The following is a 17,128-nucleotide window of genomic DNA, read 5'->3' as shown; positions in this document are numbered from 1 at the left end:
GAGGAATGCCGAATGGCTGAGAAACACCTAAAGAAATGTTCAACCTCTTTAGTCATGAGAGAAATGCAAATCAAAACAACCCTGAGATTCCACCTCACACCAGTGAGAATGGCTAAGATCAAGAGGATGTGGAGAAAGAGGAACACTCCTCCATTGTTGGTGGGATTGCAGACTGGTACAACCATTCTGGAAATCAGTCTGGAGGTTCCTCAGAAATTTGGACATTGCACTACCCAAGGACCCAGCTATACCTCTCTTGGGCATATACCCAAAAGATGCCCCAACATATAACAAAGGCACATGCTCCACTATGTTCATAGCAACCTTTTTTATAAAATCCAGAAGCTGGAAAGAACCCAGATGCCCTTCAACAGGGGAATGCTTACAGAAAATGTGGCACATCTACACAATGGAATATTACTCAGCTATCACAAAAAATGACTTTATGAAATTCATAGGCAAATGGAGGGAACTGGAAAATATCATCCTCAGTGAGGTAACCCAATCACAGAAAAGCTCACATGGTATGCACTCACTGATAACTGGCTATTAGACCAAATGCTTGAATTGCCCTAGATGCACAGAACACATGAAACTCAAGAGGGATGACCAAAATGCGAATGCTTCACTTTAAAGGGGGAACAAGAATACCCTTGGCAGGGAATAGGGAGGCAAAGATTAAAACAGAGGCAGAAGGAACACCCATTCAGAGCCTGCCCCACATGTGGCCCACACATATACAGCCACCAAACTAGATAAGATGGATGAAGCAAAGAAGTGCAGGCCGACAGGAACTGGATGTAGATCTCTTCTGAGAGACACAGCCAGAATACAGCAAATACATAGACGAATGCCAGCAGCAAACCACTGAACTGAGAACGGGACCCCCATTGAAGGAATCAGAGAAAGGACTGGAAGAGCTTGAAGGGGCTCGAGACCGCATATGAACAACAATGCCAACCAACCAGAGCTTGCAGGGACTAAGCCACTATCCAAAGACTATACGTAGACTGACCCTGGGCTCCAACCTCATAGGTAGCAATGAATAGCCTAGTAAGAGCACCAGTGGAAGGGGAAGCCCTTGGTCCTGCTAAGACTGAACCCCCAGTGAACATGATTGTTTGGGAGAGGGCGGTAATGGGGGGAGAATGGGGAGGGGAATACCCCTATAGAAGGGGAGGTGGGGGGTTAGGGGGATGTTGGCCCAGAAACCGGGAAAGGGAATAACAATCGAAATGTAAATAAGAAATACTCATGGTAATAAAAAAAAGAAAAAAGAGCAAGCAGAAACACACACACAAAAAAGAATTTAGATTCCAGAGCACCAAATAACCCCATTAAAAATGGGGTACAGGGTTGGGGAGGGGCGAAATGGGGTACACAACTAAAGAAAACATTCTCAGCTATGGATTATAAAATGACCAAAAAGCACCTAAAGAAATGTTCAACATCTTTAGTCATCAGGGAAATGCAAATCAAAACAACCCTGAGATTCTACCTCATACCAGTCAGAATGGCTAAGATAAAAAATCTCAGGTGACAGCAGATGCTGGTGAGAATGTGGAGGAAAAGGAACACTCCTCCATTTTGGGGGGTATTGCAAACTGGTACAACCACTCTGGAAATCATTCTGGAGGTTCTCAGAAAACTGGACACTCCACTAAACCTCTCCCGGGCATATACCCAAAAGATGCTCCAACATACAACAAAGACACATGCTTCACTATGTTCGTAGCAGCCTTATTTATAATAACCAGAAGCTGGAAAGAACCCAAATGCCCTTCAACAGAGGAATGGATTCAAAAAATGTGGCACATCTACACAATGGAATACTACTCAGCTATCAATAACGACTTCATGAAATTCATAGGCAAATGGAATGAACTAGAAAATATCATCCTGAGTGAGGTAACCCAGTCACAGAAAAAGACACTTGGTATGCACTCATTGATAAGTGGATATTAGCCAAAAAGCTCAAATTACCCAAGATGCAATCCACAGACCACAGGGAGCTCAAGAAGAAGGATGACCAAAATGTGGATGCTCCCATTCCTTCTTAAAAGGTGGAAAAATATCCATAGAAGGGGATATGGAAGCAAAGTTTAGAGCATCGACTCAAGGAATAGCCATTCAGAGCCTGCCCCACATGTGCCCATATATATACAGCCACCAAAACTAGATAAGATTGATGAAGCTAAGAAATGCATGCTGAAAGGGACTGGATATAGATCTCTCCTGAGAGACATATCCAGAGCATGTCTAATACAGAGGTCAATGCTAGCAGCAAACCACCAAACTGAGAAGAGGACCCCTTTTGATGGAATTAGAGGAAGTATTGAAAGAGTTGAAGGAGCTTGCCACCCCATAAAAAACAACAATGCCAACCAACCAGAGCTTCCAGGGACTAAATCACTACTGAAAGACCATACATGGACTGACACAGGGCTCCAACTGCATATGTAGCAGAGAATAGCCCTGTTGGGGCACCAGTGGAAGGGGAAGCCCTTGGTCCTGCCAAGGTTGGACCCCCAGTGCAGGGGAATATGGGGAGCAGTAAGGGGGACAAATGGGAGAATACCCCTATGTGGCAGGGGTAGGGGAGGGGTCTAGGGGCTTATGGAAAGGAAACCAGGAAGGGGAATAACATTTGAAATGTAAGTAAAGAAACATATCTAATAAAAAGTTTTTTAAAAAAAGAAATACAGGACAACACAGGTAAACAACGGGAAACCCTAAAAGAGATAAAAAAAAAAATCCCTTAAAGAATTACAGGAAAACACAACCAAGCAGGTGAAGGAATTGAACAAAACAATACAGGATCTAAAAATGGAAATAGAAGCAAAAAAGAAATCACAAAGGGAGATAACACTAGAGATTAAAAAAAAAAAAAACTAGGAAAGATATCAGGAATCATAGGTTCAAGCTTCACCAACAGAATACAAGAGCTAAAAGAGAGAATGTCAGGGGCAGTAGATACCATAGAAAACATTAACACAGCCATCAAAGAAAATTTAAAATGCTAAAAGCTCCTAACCCAAAACATCCAGGAAATCCAAACGCAGTGAGAAGATCAAACCTAAGGATGCTAGGTATAGAAGACAGAGAATATTCCAAAACTGAAGGACCAGTAAATATCTTCAACAAAATTATAGAAGATAATATTCCCAACCTAAAGAAAGAGATGCCCATACACAAACAAGAAGCCTACAGAACTCCAAATAGATTGGAAGAGAAAAGAAAATCCTCTAGTCACATAATAGTGAAAACACCAAATGCACAAAACAAAGAAAGAATTTTAAAAACGATGAGGGGGAAAGGTCAAATAACATATAAAGGCAGACTTATCAGAATTACACCATACTTCTCACCAGAAACTATGAAATCCAGAAGATCCTGGGCAGATGTCATACAGACCCTAAGAAAGCACAAATGCCAGCCCGGGCTACTATCTGCGGCAAAACTCCAAATTCAAATAGATGAAAAAAATCGAGCTATTCCACGACAAAACCAAATTTACAAAATATCTTTACATAAATCCAGTCCTACAAAAGATAATAGAAAACTGCAATACAGGGGTTAACTATGTCCTAAAAAAAAAAGAAGAAAGTAATCTTCTTGCGACAAACCCAAAATAAGAGAGACACACAAACATAATTCCACCTCTAACAACAAAAATAGCAGGAAACAACAATCACTATTAATTAATATCTCTTAAAAATCAATGGACTGAATTCCCCAATAAAAAGACATAGACTAACAGACTGGATATGGAAAGAGGACCTGGCATTTTGCTGAAACACATATCAGTAAAAAAGACAAATACTATCTCAGAATAAAAGACTGGAAAACAATTTTCCAAGCAAATGGTCCCAAGAAACGAAGGAGTAACCATTCTAATATCAAAAAAAATCGACTTTCGACCAAAAGTTATCAAAAAAAAAGTATGAACACTTCATATTCATCAAAGGCAAAATCCACCAAGATGAACTCAATACTAAATATTTATGCCCCCAAATGCAAGAGCACCTTCATTCATTAAAGAAACCTTACTAAAGCACAAAGCATATATTGCACATCACACAATAATAGCGGGAGATTTCAACAACTCATAAACAGAAACACAGAGAAACTAACAGAAGTAATAAACCAAATGAATTAGCAGATATCTACAGAACACTTAATCCTAAAACAAAAGAATATCCCTTATTGTTAACAGCTCATGGTACCTTCTATAAAATTGACAATATGATCAGTAATAAAACAAACCTCAACAGACACAAGAAGATTGAAATAATCCCATGCATCCTATCAGATCACCACGGACTAATGTTGGTCTTCAATAACAATAAAACTGACAGAAAGCCCACATACACATGGAAGTTGAACAACTCTGTAATGAATAACTTGGTCAAGGAAGAAATAATGAAAGAAAGTAAAGACTTCTTAGAACTTAATGAAAATGAAGGCACAACATACCCAAACCTATGGGACACAATGAAAGCTGTGCTAAGAGGAAAACTCATAGCTCTGAGTGCCTGCAGAAAGAAACTGGAGAGAGTATACATGAGCAGCTTGAAAGCACACATAAAAGTTCTAGAACAAAAAGAAGCAAATACACCGAGGAGTAGAGAGCAGGAAATAATCAAACTCAGGAGTGAAATCAACATAGTAGAAATAAAAAGAACTACACAAAGAATCAAAAAAAAAAAAAAAACCCGTTAGCCAGAATAAGCAGAGGGCACAGAGAGAGTAGCCCAATTAACAAAATCAGGAATGAAAATGGGGACATAAAAACAGAATCTGGGAAAATTCAAAAAATCAACAGATCCTACTACAAAAGCCTATATTCAACAAAACTGGAAAATATGGAGGAAAAAGACAATGTTCTAGACAGATACCAGGTACAAAACTTAAATCACGATCATATAAAGCATTTAAACAATCCCATAACTCCTAAAGAAATAGAAGCAGTCCTTAAAATTCTCCCAACCAAAAAAGCCCAGAACCAGACAGGTTCAGTGCAGAATTCTATCAGACCTTCATAGAAGACCTCATACCAATACTATCCAAACTATTCCACAAAATTGAAACAGACAGAGTGCTACCGAATTCCTTCTATGAAGCCACAATTACTCTTATACCTAAACCACACAAAGACCCAACAAAAAAGAGAACTTCAGACCAATTTCCCTTATGAATATCGACGCAAAAATACTCAATAAAATTCTGGCAAACCAAATCCAAGAGCACATCAAAATGATAATCCATCATGATCAAGTAAGCTTCATCCCAAGGATGCAGGGAAGGTTCAATATACGGAAATCCATCAACATAATCCACTATATAAACAAACTCAAAGAAAAAAAATCACATGATCATTTCATTAGATGCTGAGAAAGCATTTGACAAAATTCAACACCCCTTCATATTCAAAGTCTCAGAAAAATCAGGAACTCAAGGCCCATACCTAACATAGTAAAAGCAATATACAGCAAACCAGTAGCCAACACTAAACTAAATGGAGAAAAACTTGAAGCAATCCCACTAAAATGAGGGATTAGAAAAGGTTGCCCACTCTCTCCCTACTTATTCAATATAGTACTAAGTCCTAGGCAGAGCAATCAGACAACAAAAGGAGGTCAAAGGGTTACAAATTGGAAATTAAGAAGTCAAAAGATCACTATTGGTGTACGGTATGATAGTACACTTAAGTGACCCCAAAAGTTCCACCAGAGAACACCTAAACCTGATAAACAACTTCAGCAAAGTGGCTGGATATAAAATTAACTCAAAAAAATCAGTAGCCTTCCTCTACACAAAGGATAAACAGGCTGAGAAAGAAAGTAGTGAAATGATACCATTTACAATATTCACAAATGACATAAAATACCTCTACGTGACTCTAACCAAGCAAGGGAAAGATCTGTATGACAAGAATTTCAAGTCTCTGAAGAAAGAAATTGAAGATCTCAGAAAATGGAAAGATCTCTCATGCTCAGGGATTGGTAGGGTTAATATGGTAAAAGTGGCCATTTTGCCAAAAACAATGTACAGATTCAATGCAATCCCCATTAAAATTCCAACCCAATTCTTCATAGAATTAGAAAGAGCAATTTGCAGATTCCTTTGGAATAACAAAAAACACAGGATAGCGAAAACTATCCTCAACAATAAAAGAACTTCTGGGGGAATCACCATCCCTAACCTCAAGCAGTATCACAGAGCAATAATGATAAAACCTGTATGGTATTGGTACAGAGACAGGCAGGTATATCAGTGAAATAGAATTGAGCACCCAGAAATGAATCCACACACCTATGGTCACTTGATCTTTGAGAAAGGAGCTAAAACCATCCAGTAGAAATAGGATAGCATTTTCAACAACTGGTGCTGGTTCAACTGGAGATCAGCATGTAGAAGAATGCAAATCAAACCATTCTTTTTGCCCTGTACAAACCTTAAGTCCAAGTGGATCAAGAACCTCAACATAAAACAAGATACACTCAAACTAATAGAAAAAAAAGTGGGGAAGAGCCTCAAACACATGGGCACTGGAGAAAATTTCCTGAACAGAGTACCAATGGTTTATGCTCTAAGATCAAGAATCAACAAATGAGACCTCATAAAACTGCCAAGCTTCTGTAAGGCAAAGGACAAAATGGCAACCAACAGATTAGGGAAAGATCTTTACTAATCCTCCATTCGATAGAGGGCTAATACCAAAATGTACAAAGAACTCAAGAAGTTAGACTACGGAGAATCAAATAACACTATTAAAAATATGGGGTCCAGAGCTAAACAAAGAATTTTCAGCTGAGGAATATCAAATGGCTGAAAAGTACCTAAAAAAATATTCAACATCCTTAGTCATCAGGGAAATGCAAATCAAAACAAGCATGAGACTTCACCTCACACCAGTCAGAATGCCTAAGATCTCAGGTGACAATATATGCAGGGGAGGATGGAGAGAGAAACACTCCTTCATTGTTGGTAGGAATTGCAAATGGGCACAACCACTCTGGAAAGCAGTCTGGAAGTTCCTCAGAAAATTAGACAGAGTACTACCTGAGGACCCAGCTATATCTCTCCTGGGCATATGATGCTCCAACATACAACAAACACACATATTCCTCTATGTTCATAGCACTCTTATTTATAATAGCCAGAAACTGGAAAGAACCCAGATGCCCTTCAACAGAGGATTGGATACAGAAAATGTGTTACATCTACACAAAGGAGTACTACTCAACTATCAAAAACAATGACTTCATGAACTTCATAGGCAAATGGATGAAACTAGAAAATATCCTGAGTGAGGTAACCCAATCACAAAAAGCACACATGGTATGCACTCACTGATACGTGGATATTAGTCCTAAAGCTCAAATTACCCAAGATACAATCCACAGACCACATGAAGCTCAAGAAGGATGACCAAAAGGCATATGGCTCAGTCCTTCTTAAAAAGGGGAACAAAAATATTCATAGGAGGGGATATAGAGACAAAGTTTGGAGCAGAGCCCGAAGGAATGGCCATTCAGAGCCTGCCTCACCTGGAGATATAGCCCATATGTTCAGTTACCAAAACTAAAAAATATCTATGAAGCCAAGAAGTACATGATGACAGGAGCCTGGGAGTGTTAACCAGAGCATGACAAACACAGAGGCGAATGCTAGCAGCAAACCATTAGGAATTAGAGAAAGGAATGAAGGAGCTAAAGGGGCTTGCAACCCCATAAGAACAACAATGCCAACCAACTAGAGCTCCCAGGGATTAAACCACTACCCAAAGACTACACATGGCCAAATGCATGTCTCTAGTTGCATATGTAGCAGAGGATGGCCTTGTTGGGCACCAATGGGAGGAAAAGTCCTTGGTTCTGTCAAGGCTGGAGTCCCAGTGCAGCAGAATGTCTGGGTGGTTGGGAATATGGGTGGTTGGGGATGTGGAACACCCTTATAGAAGTGGGAGGGTGAAAGGGTTGGGGGCTTATGAAACAGAAGCCAGAAAAGGAAATAACATTTGAAATGTAAATAAAAAATATCCAATAAAAATAATGAAAATAAAAAAAAAAAAAAACCGGTGGGGTTGGGGATTTAGCTCAGTGGTAGAGCGCTTGCCTAGCAGGAGCAAGGCCCTAGCAAGGCCCTGGGTTCGGTCCCCAGCTCCGAAAAAAAAAAAAAAAATAATGAAAATAGGGCTGGAGAGATGGCTCAGCCGTTAAAGGCTAGGCTCACAACCAAAAATATAAAAAATAATGAAAATAAGAATTAATTAAAAGATTAAAGAAATAAATAAATGGAGCAGAGAGAACTGAAGGTGTGAATGCTTTCTCATGAAGTCCAGGATCTAACCTATAGTCTTTACAGAATTAGCATTAACCATCAACATGATACAGCTTAGAAACACCTAAAAGAAAATCTTCATTAATTCTCTGTATCAAATTTGTTTGTAAACATGTCTATGAGAAATTGTCTTCAAAGTCTTAATTGATGGAACCAAGCCCATTGTGAGTGGTACCATTCCCTGCTACCAACCAGGTAGTCCTCGGTTGTATAAAAAAGGTATCTAAGCATAAGCCTGTAAGCAAACCTGAAAGTAAGCTGGCAAGAAACATTTTTTCATGGTTTCTGCCTCAATATTTCTGACATGATCTTCTGCCCTGACTTTACTCAGTGATCAACTGTGCCCTGGAAGTATGAGCCAATTGAACCTTTTCTTCTCCAAATTGCTTTTGGTTATAGTGTCACAGCAACAGATTGAAACAAGAACATATACCCACAGATCAATATTAGTAACGTTCTGAGTTCTCTAAGCCCAGACTCAAGCACCTGGCACATTTTGCATTCTTCCTTTTAGAAACACATCTTTTTTTTTAAACAGGAACCATGTTATAAGGAAGCCCATGTATCACTGGGGAAACTGGGTGTTTCAATAGAGTTTTCAGCCAAAGGAGATCAACTGTTGAGACCTGCCAGCTGCTGTAGGCACAGTCCCTAGAGACACTAAATAAAACAGAAAAGGTTGCCTATTATAATCAAGGACAAACAGCAGTTGCTATCAGACACTATGTTTTAGGTTAACTTACTACCCATTGGCAAGTCCTCTACATGACCGGGGACATTACCTGTACAATTCCCATCTGCTGGATGACCAGGGATCTGAAAAGTTGACAAAGAGAATCCAGCTGGGCAAGAACAGCTGTAGGATCCCAGCGTGTTGATGCAAATGAAGGAGGGACCACAAAGCGTTGAATTCCTGGAGCACTCATCCACATCTAAACAGAACGTCAGAGTTAGACAAAACAATGACTTTTGAACCAGGAAATTGTTAGCAGGTAAACCTTGGGCTGTGACTAAATGCATTTCCCATTATGGTATGGCCACAAGCTGGTGGAGGTCAGGTAGTATAACGTGGTGGCTTGAATAAAATGACCTCCGTCGACTTAGGCATCTAGACCCTTGGTCCCCAGTTGTTGATCCTATTTGGAGAGGTTCAGAAGAACCCTGCTGGAGAACTTGCTAGAGAAAGTATGTCACCAGGGGGTGGGGGGCAATTAAGCAAGCTTTGGGAGTATATAGCTTCACCCTATTTCCTGTTTGCTTTCTCTGCTTGATGCTTGTGTATGAGCTTTGTCTCTCATGTTTCTGCTGTCATGTCTCCCAACCCTTGCCTTGCCTTCTACCCTTGCCATGTTCTCACCCCATAATGAAGTCATCACTCTGTACACATAGACCAAATTAACTCCATCTTCCCCAAGGTGCCATTGGTTAGAGTGTCCTTTTTCACAGCTCAGAAATAACTAATATGCTGTGGGATTGTGAAGACATGAAGCCATTTACACTTCACAGTTCATGTTCAATGCCAACACTCTCAAAGTAAGGTAAGGGGCAGAGATAGGAGAATCCAGATTCCCATGGGCTAGGAAACCTGGTACATGCTGCAGTGAACAGCAAAGAGACCCATTTTCAACGAGAGGCAAGGACTGACACTCTGACCTCCACACACATGCCCTGGCATACACACATTCAAACTCACGCACATGGAAGTGTGTTGCATCTCACACACTGAAGTCGTGGAAACCTGGCTGAGGCGGTGAGGGAATAAATAAAGAATAGACACAGAGACACGTGTGCAGGAAAGCTGAGGTTTGGTAAGCTATGCTCTGATGGAGTGGTACTAATTACACAACAATCCAGAACCTCCATGCATTTGTAATTTACATCAAAGTGGGGGACAGTTAGATGATCTTAGTAAGTAGAGAGCAGGCAGCACAGCAGCAGAAACAAAAACCCCATCTCAGTAATGTGGAAGGCAAGAAATGACTCCCAAAAGTTTTTTCTGACCTCCACACATGATGTACACATGCCCACACTCATGGAAGGAATGAGAAGAGAGAAAGGAAGGGAGGAAAAGTGGGAGGGAGGGAGAGGGGAGGAGGGAGCGGGGAGGGAAAGAAAAAAGAAGGGAGAAGAGGGGAGGGAGGAATCTTTGCTTCAGCTTTTCAGATGAAATTTTTAAACTCATCCTAAGCCCAAACCTCTTAGCACTGTCCTTTCAATAGATTTTATTTGAGTTTCTGGTTAAAACCTCCACCTACCTTCACAAGATTCTTCCAGGCCCTGGAACATTGGTCCTCCTCCACTAAATTCAAGTCCTTCGTTGCATGTACAATAATAGCTTCCAAGAGTGTTGTGGCAGGTTGCATGCTCTGGGCAAGCATTACGAGTCACACATTCATCTTCATCTGATGTGTTGGGAATAAAATGCAGGAGAATTCAAATGAGGGAGCAAAAAGTGAAGAATACATAGTAGAGATGCACTCTGTGTACTAACTAGTAGCTGACAAGATGAAGGCTTTCCCAATACACATCTGTTCTCTTTCTTCTTTGGCACACAGAGACATGCTTTTTATCCTCCCTTGTAGCTTTACAAAGCCATAAAAATAAATCCTGGACAAAAGTATGTAAGCAGGAATGTTTCAAAGAGCTTAAAAACATAATTATCATCCCGTGGGGGAGGGCCCAGGAGTGGCAGGACCCCTGCCTGAGACACCGCCGGAACCTGAAGGAAACAGACTGGATAAACAGTTCTCTGCACCCAAATCCCGTGGGAGGGAGAGCTAAACCTTCAGAGAGGCAGACAAGCCTGGGAAACCAGAAGAGACTGCTCTCTGTACACACATCTCGGACGCCAGAGGAAAACACCAAAGGCCATCTGGAACCCTGGTGCACTGAAGCTCCCGGAAGGGGCGGCACAGGTCTTCCTGGTTGCTGCCGCCGCAGAGAGCCCGTGGGCAGCACCCCACGAGCGAACATGAGCCTCGGGACCACAGGTAAGACCAACTTTTCTGCTGCAAGAAAGCTGCCTGGTGAATTCAAGACACAGGCCCACAGGAACAGCTGAAGACCTGTAGAGAGGAAAAACTACACGCCCGAAAGCAGAACACTCTGTCCCCATAACTGACTGAAAGAGAGGAAAACAGGTCTACAGCACTCCTGACACACAGGCTTATAGGACAGTCTAGCCACTGTCAGAAATAGCAGAACAAAGTAACACTAGAGATAATCTGATGGCGAGAGGCAAGCGCAGGAACCCAAGCAACAGAAACCAAGACTACATGGCATCATTGGAGCCCAATTCTCCCACCAAAACAAACATGGAATATCCAAACACACCAAAAAAGCAAGATCTAGTTTCAAAATCATATTTGATCATGATGCTGGAGGACTTCAAGAAAGACCTGAAGAACTCCCTTAGGGAAACACAGGAAAACATTAATAAACAAGTAGAAGCCTACAGAGAGGAATCGCAAAAATCCCTGAAAGAATCCCAAAAATCCCTGAAAGAATTCCAGGAAAACACAATCAAACAGTTGAAGGAATTAAAAATGGAAATAGAAGCAATCAAGAGAGAAACAACCCTGGATATAGAAAACCAAAAGAAGAGAAAAGGAGCTGTAGATACAAGCTTCACCAACAGAATACAAGAGATGGAAGAGAGAATCTCAGGAGCAGAAGATTCCATAGAAATCATTGACACAACTGTCAAAGATAATGTAAAGCAGAAAAAGCTACTGGTCCAAAACATACAGGAAATCCAGGACTCAATGAGAAGATCAAACCTAAGGATAATAGGTATAGAAGAGAGTGAAGACTCCCAGCTCAAAGAACCAGTAAATATCTTCAACAAAATCATAGAAGAAAACTTCCCTAACCTAAAAAAAGAGATACCCATAGGCATACAAGAAGCCTACAGAACTCCAAATAGATTGGACCAGAAAAGAAACACCTCCCGTCACATAATAGTCAAAACACCAAATGCACAAAATAAAGAAAGAATATTAAAAGCAGTAAGGGAAAAAGGTCAAGTAACATATAAAGGCAGACCTATCAGAATCACACCAGACTTCTCGCCAGAAACTATGAAGGCCAGAAGATCCTGGACTGATGTCATACAGACCCTAAGAGAACACAAATGCCAGCCCAGGTTACTGTATCCGGCAAAACTCTCAATTAACATAGATGGAGAAACCAAGATATTCCATGACAAAACCAAATTTACACAATATCTTTCTACAAATCCAGCACTACAAAGGAAAATAAATGGTAAAGCCCAACATAAGGAGGCAAGCTATACCCTAGAAGAAGCAAGAAACTAATCGTCTTGGCAACAAAACAAAGAGAATGAAAGCACACAAACATAACCTCACATCCAATTATGAATATAACATGAAGCAATAATCATTATTCCTTAATATCTCTCAACATCAATGGCCTCAACTCCCCAATAAAAAGACATAGATTAACAAACTGGATACGCAACGAGGACCCTGCATTCTGCTGCCTACAGGAAACACACCTCAGAGACAAAGACAGACATTACCTCAGAGTGAAAGGCTGGAAAACAATTTTCCAAGCAAATGGTCAGAAGAAGCAAGCTGGAGTAGCCATTATAATATCAAATAAAATCTATTTTCAACTAAAAGTCATCAAAAAAGATAAGGAAGGACACTTCATATTCATCAAAGGAAAAATCCACCAAGATGAACTCTCAATCCTAAATATCTATGCCCCAAATACAAGGGCACCTACATATGCAAAAGAAACCTTACTAAAGCTCAAAACACACATTGCACCTCACACAATAATAGTGGGAGATTTCAACACCCCACTCCTATCAATGGACAGATCATGGAAACAGAAATTAAACAGAGATGTAGACAGACTAAGAGAAGTCATGAGCCAAATGGACTTAACGGATATTTATAGAACATTCTATCCTAAAGCAAAAGGATATACCTTCTTCTCAGCTCCTCATGGTACTTTCTCCAAAATTGACCATATAATTGGTCAAAAAACGGGCCTCAACAGGTACAGAAAGATAGAAATAATCCCATGCGTGCTATCTGACCACCACGGCCTAAAACTGGTCTTCAATAACAATCAAGGAAGAATGCCCACATATACTTGGAAATTGAACAATGCTCTACTCTATGATAACCTGGTCAAGGAAGAAATAAAGAAAGAAATTAAAAACTTTTTAGAATTTAATGAAAATGAAGGTACAACATATCCAAACTTATGGGACACAATGAAAGCTGTGCTAAGAGGAAAACTCATAGCGCTGAGTGCCTGCAGTAAGAAACAGGAAAGAGCATATGTCAGCAGCTTGACAGCACACCTAAAAGCTCTAGAACAAAAAGAAGCAAATACACCCAGGAGGAGTAGAAGGCAGGAAATAATCAAACTCAGAGCAGAAATCAACCAAGTAGAAACAAAAAGGACCATAGAAAGAATCAACAGAACCAAAAGTTGGTTCTTTGAGAAAATCAACAAGATAGATAAACCCTTAGCCAGACTAACGAGAGGACATAGAGAGTGCGTCCAAATTAACAAAATCAGAAATGAAAAGGGAGACATAACTACAGATTCGGAGGAAATTCAAAAAATCATCAGATCTTACTATAAAAACCTATATTCAACACAACTTGAAAATCTGCAGGAAATGGACAATTTCCTAGACAGATACCAGGTACTGAAGTTAAATCAGGAACAGATAAACCAGTTAAACAACCCCATAACTCCTAAGGAAATAGAAGCAGTCATTAAAGGTCTCCCAACCAAAAAGAGCCCAGGTCCAGACGGGTTTATTGCAGAATTCTATCAAACGTTCATAGAAGACCTCATGCCAATATTATCCAAACTATTCCACAAAATTGAAACAGATGGATCACTACCGAATACCTTCTATGAAGCCGCAATTACTCTTATACCTAAACCACACAAAGACACAACAAAGAAAGAGAACTTCAGACCAATCTCCCTTATGAATATCGACGCAAAAATACTCAACAAAATTCTGGCAAACCGAATCCAAGAGCACATCAAAACAATCATCCACCATGACCAAGTAGGCATGCAGGGATGGTTTAATATACGGAAAACTATCAACGTGATCCATTATATAAACAAACTGAAAGAACAAAACCACATGATCATTTCATTAGACGCTGAGAAAGCATTTGACAAAATTCAACACCCCTTCATGATAAAAGTCCTGGAAAGAATAGGAATTCAAGGCCCATACCTGAACATAGTAAAAGCCATATACAGCAAACCAGTTGCTAACATTAAACTAAATGGAGAGAAACTTGAAGCAATCCCACTAAAATCAGGGACTAGACAAGGCTGCCCACTCTCTCCCTACTTATTCAATATAGTTCTTGAAGTTCTAGCCAGAGCAATCAGACAACAAAAGGAGGTCAAGGGGATACAGATCGGAAAAGAAGAAGTCAAAATATCACTATTTGCAGATGATATGATAGTATATTTAAGTGATCCCAAAAGTTCCACCAGAGAACTACTAAAGCTGATAAACAACTTCAGCAAAGTGGTTGGGTATAAAATTAACTCAAATAAATCAGTAGCCTTCCTCTACACAAAAGAGAAACAAGCCGAGAGAGAAATTAGGGAAACGACACCCTTCATAATAGACCCAAATAATATAAAGTACCTCGGTGTGACTTTAACCAAGCAAGTAAAAGATCTGTACCATAAGAACTTCAAGACACTGAAGAAGGAAATTGAAGAAGACCTCAGAAGATGGAAAGATCTCCCATGCTCATGGACTGGCAGGATTAATATAGTGAAAATGGCCATTTTACCAAAAGCAATCTACAGATTCAATGCAATCCCCATCAAAATACCAATCCAATTCTTCAAAGAGTTAGACAGAACAATTTGCAAATTCATCTGGAATAACAAAAAACCCAGGATAGCTAAAGCTATCCTCAACAATAAAAGGACTTCAGGGGGAATCACTATCCCTGAACTCAAGCAGTATTACAGAGCAATAGTGATAAAAACTGCATGGTATTGGTACACAGACAGACAGATAGACCAATGGAATAGAATTGAAGACCCAGAAATGAACCCACACACATATGGTCACTTGATTTTTGACAAAGGAGCCAAAACCATCAAATGGAAAAAAGATAGCATTTTCAGCAAATGGTGCTGGTTCAACTGGAGGTCAACATGTAGAAGAATGCAGATCGATCCATGCTTATCACCCTGTACAAAGCTTAAGTCCAAGTGGATCAAGGACCTCCACATCAAACCAGACACACTCAAACTAATAGAAGAAAAACTAGGGAAGCATCTGGAACACATGGGCACTGGAAAAAATTTCCTAAACAAAACACCAATGGCTTACGCTGTAAGATCAAGAATCGACAAATGGGATCTCATAAAACTGCAAAGCTTCTGTAAGGCAAAGGACACTGTGGTTAGGACAAAACGGCAACCAACAGATTGGGAAAAGATCTTTACCAATCCTACAACAGATAGAGGCCTTATATCCAAAATAGACAAAGAACTCAAGAAGTTAGACCACAGGGAAACAAATAACCCTATTAAAAAATGGGGTTCAGAGCTAAACAAAGAATTCACAGCTGAGGAATGCCGAATGGCTGAGAAACACCTAAAGAAATGTTCAACATCTTTAGTCATAAGGGAAATGCAAATCAAAACAACCCTGAGATTTCACCTCACACCAGTGAGAATGGCTAAGATCAAAAACTCAGGTGACAGCAGATGCTGGCGAGGATGAGGAGAAAGAGGAACACTCCTCCATTGTTGGTGGGATTGCAAACTGGTACAACCATTCTGGAAATCAGTCTGGAGGTTCCTCAGAAAATTGGACATTTAACTGCCTGAGGATCCAGCTATACCTCTCTCGGGCATATACCCACAAGATGCCCCAACATATAAAAAAGACACGTGCTCCACTATGTTCATCGCAGCCTTATTTATAATAGCCAGAAGCTGGAAAGAACCCAGATGCCCTTCAACAGAGGAATGGATACAGAAAATGTGGTACATCTACACAATGGAATATTACTGAGCTATCAAAAACAACGACTTTATGAAATTCGTAGGCAAATGGTTGGAACTGGAAAATATCATCCTAAGTGAGGTAACCCAATCACAGAAAAACACACTTGGTATGCACTCATTGATAAGTGGCTTTAGCCCAAATGCTTGAATTACCCTAGATGCCTAGAACAAATGAAACTCAAGACGGATGATCAAAATGTGAATGCTTCACTCCTTCTTTAAAATGGGAATAAGAATACCCATGGCAGGGAATTAAAACAGAGACAGAAGGACCACCCATTCAGAGCCTGCCCCACATTTGGCTCATACATATACAGCCACCCAATTAGACAAGATGGATGAAGCAAAGAAGTGCAGACCGACAGGAGCCGGATGTAGATCGCTCCTGAGAGACACAGCCAGAATACAGCAAATACAGAGGCGAATGCCAGCAGCAAACCACTGAACTGAGAATAGGACCCCCGTTGAAGGAATCAGAGAAAGAACTGGAAGAGCTTGAAGCGGCTCGAGACCCCATATGTACAACAATGCCAAGCAACCAGAGCTTCCAGGGACTAAGCCACTACCTAAAGACTATACATGGACTGACCCTGGACTCTGACCTCATAGGTAGCAATGAATATCCTAGTAAGAGCACCAGTGGAAGGGGAAGCCCTTGGTCCTGCTAAGACTGAACCCCCAGTGAACTAGATTGTTGCGGGGAGGGCTGCAATGGGGGGAGGATTGG

The 17,128-nt window shown here is 40.4% G+C and overlaps 1 protein-coding gene across 4 annotated transcripts in view; it reads right to left on the bottom strand.

The window, feature by feature from the left end:
- Adgre1 (adhesion G protein-coupled receptor E1) overlaps window positions 1–17,128 on the bottom strand; it is a 157,290-nt gene that overhangs the window by 85,342 nt on the left and 54,820 nt on the right. For all 4 annotated transcript variants that reach the window (NM_001007557.2, XM_087565697.1, XM_087565696.1 and 1 more), the window contains 2 exon segments: window positions 9,129–9,278; window positions 10,602–10,748. In NM_001007557.2, the coding sequence (NP_001007558.1) occupies window positions 9,129–9,278; window positions 10,602–10,748 (297 nt within the window).

Source organism: Rattus norvegicus, chromosome 9, assembly GCF_021556685.1.
Source record: "Rattus norvegicus strain SHRSP/BbbUtx chromosome 9, alternate assembly SHRSP_T2T, whole genome shotgun sequence".
In the NCBI taxonomy this organism is placed as follows: Eukaryota; Metazoa; Chordata; class Mammalia; order Rodentia; family Muridae; genus Rattus; species Rattus norvegicus.
This window is presented reverse-complemented; position numbering and strand designations above follow the sequence as displayed.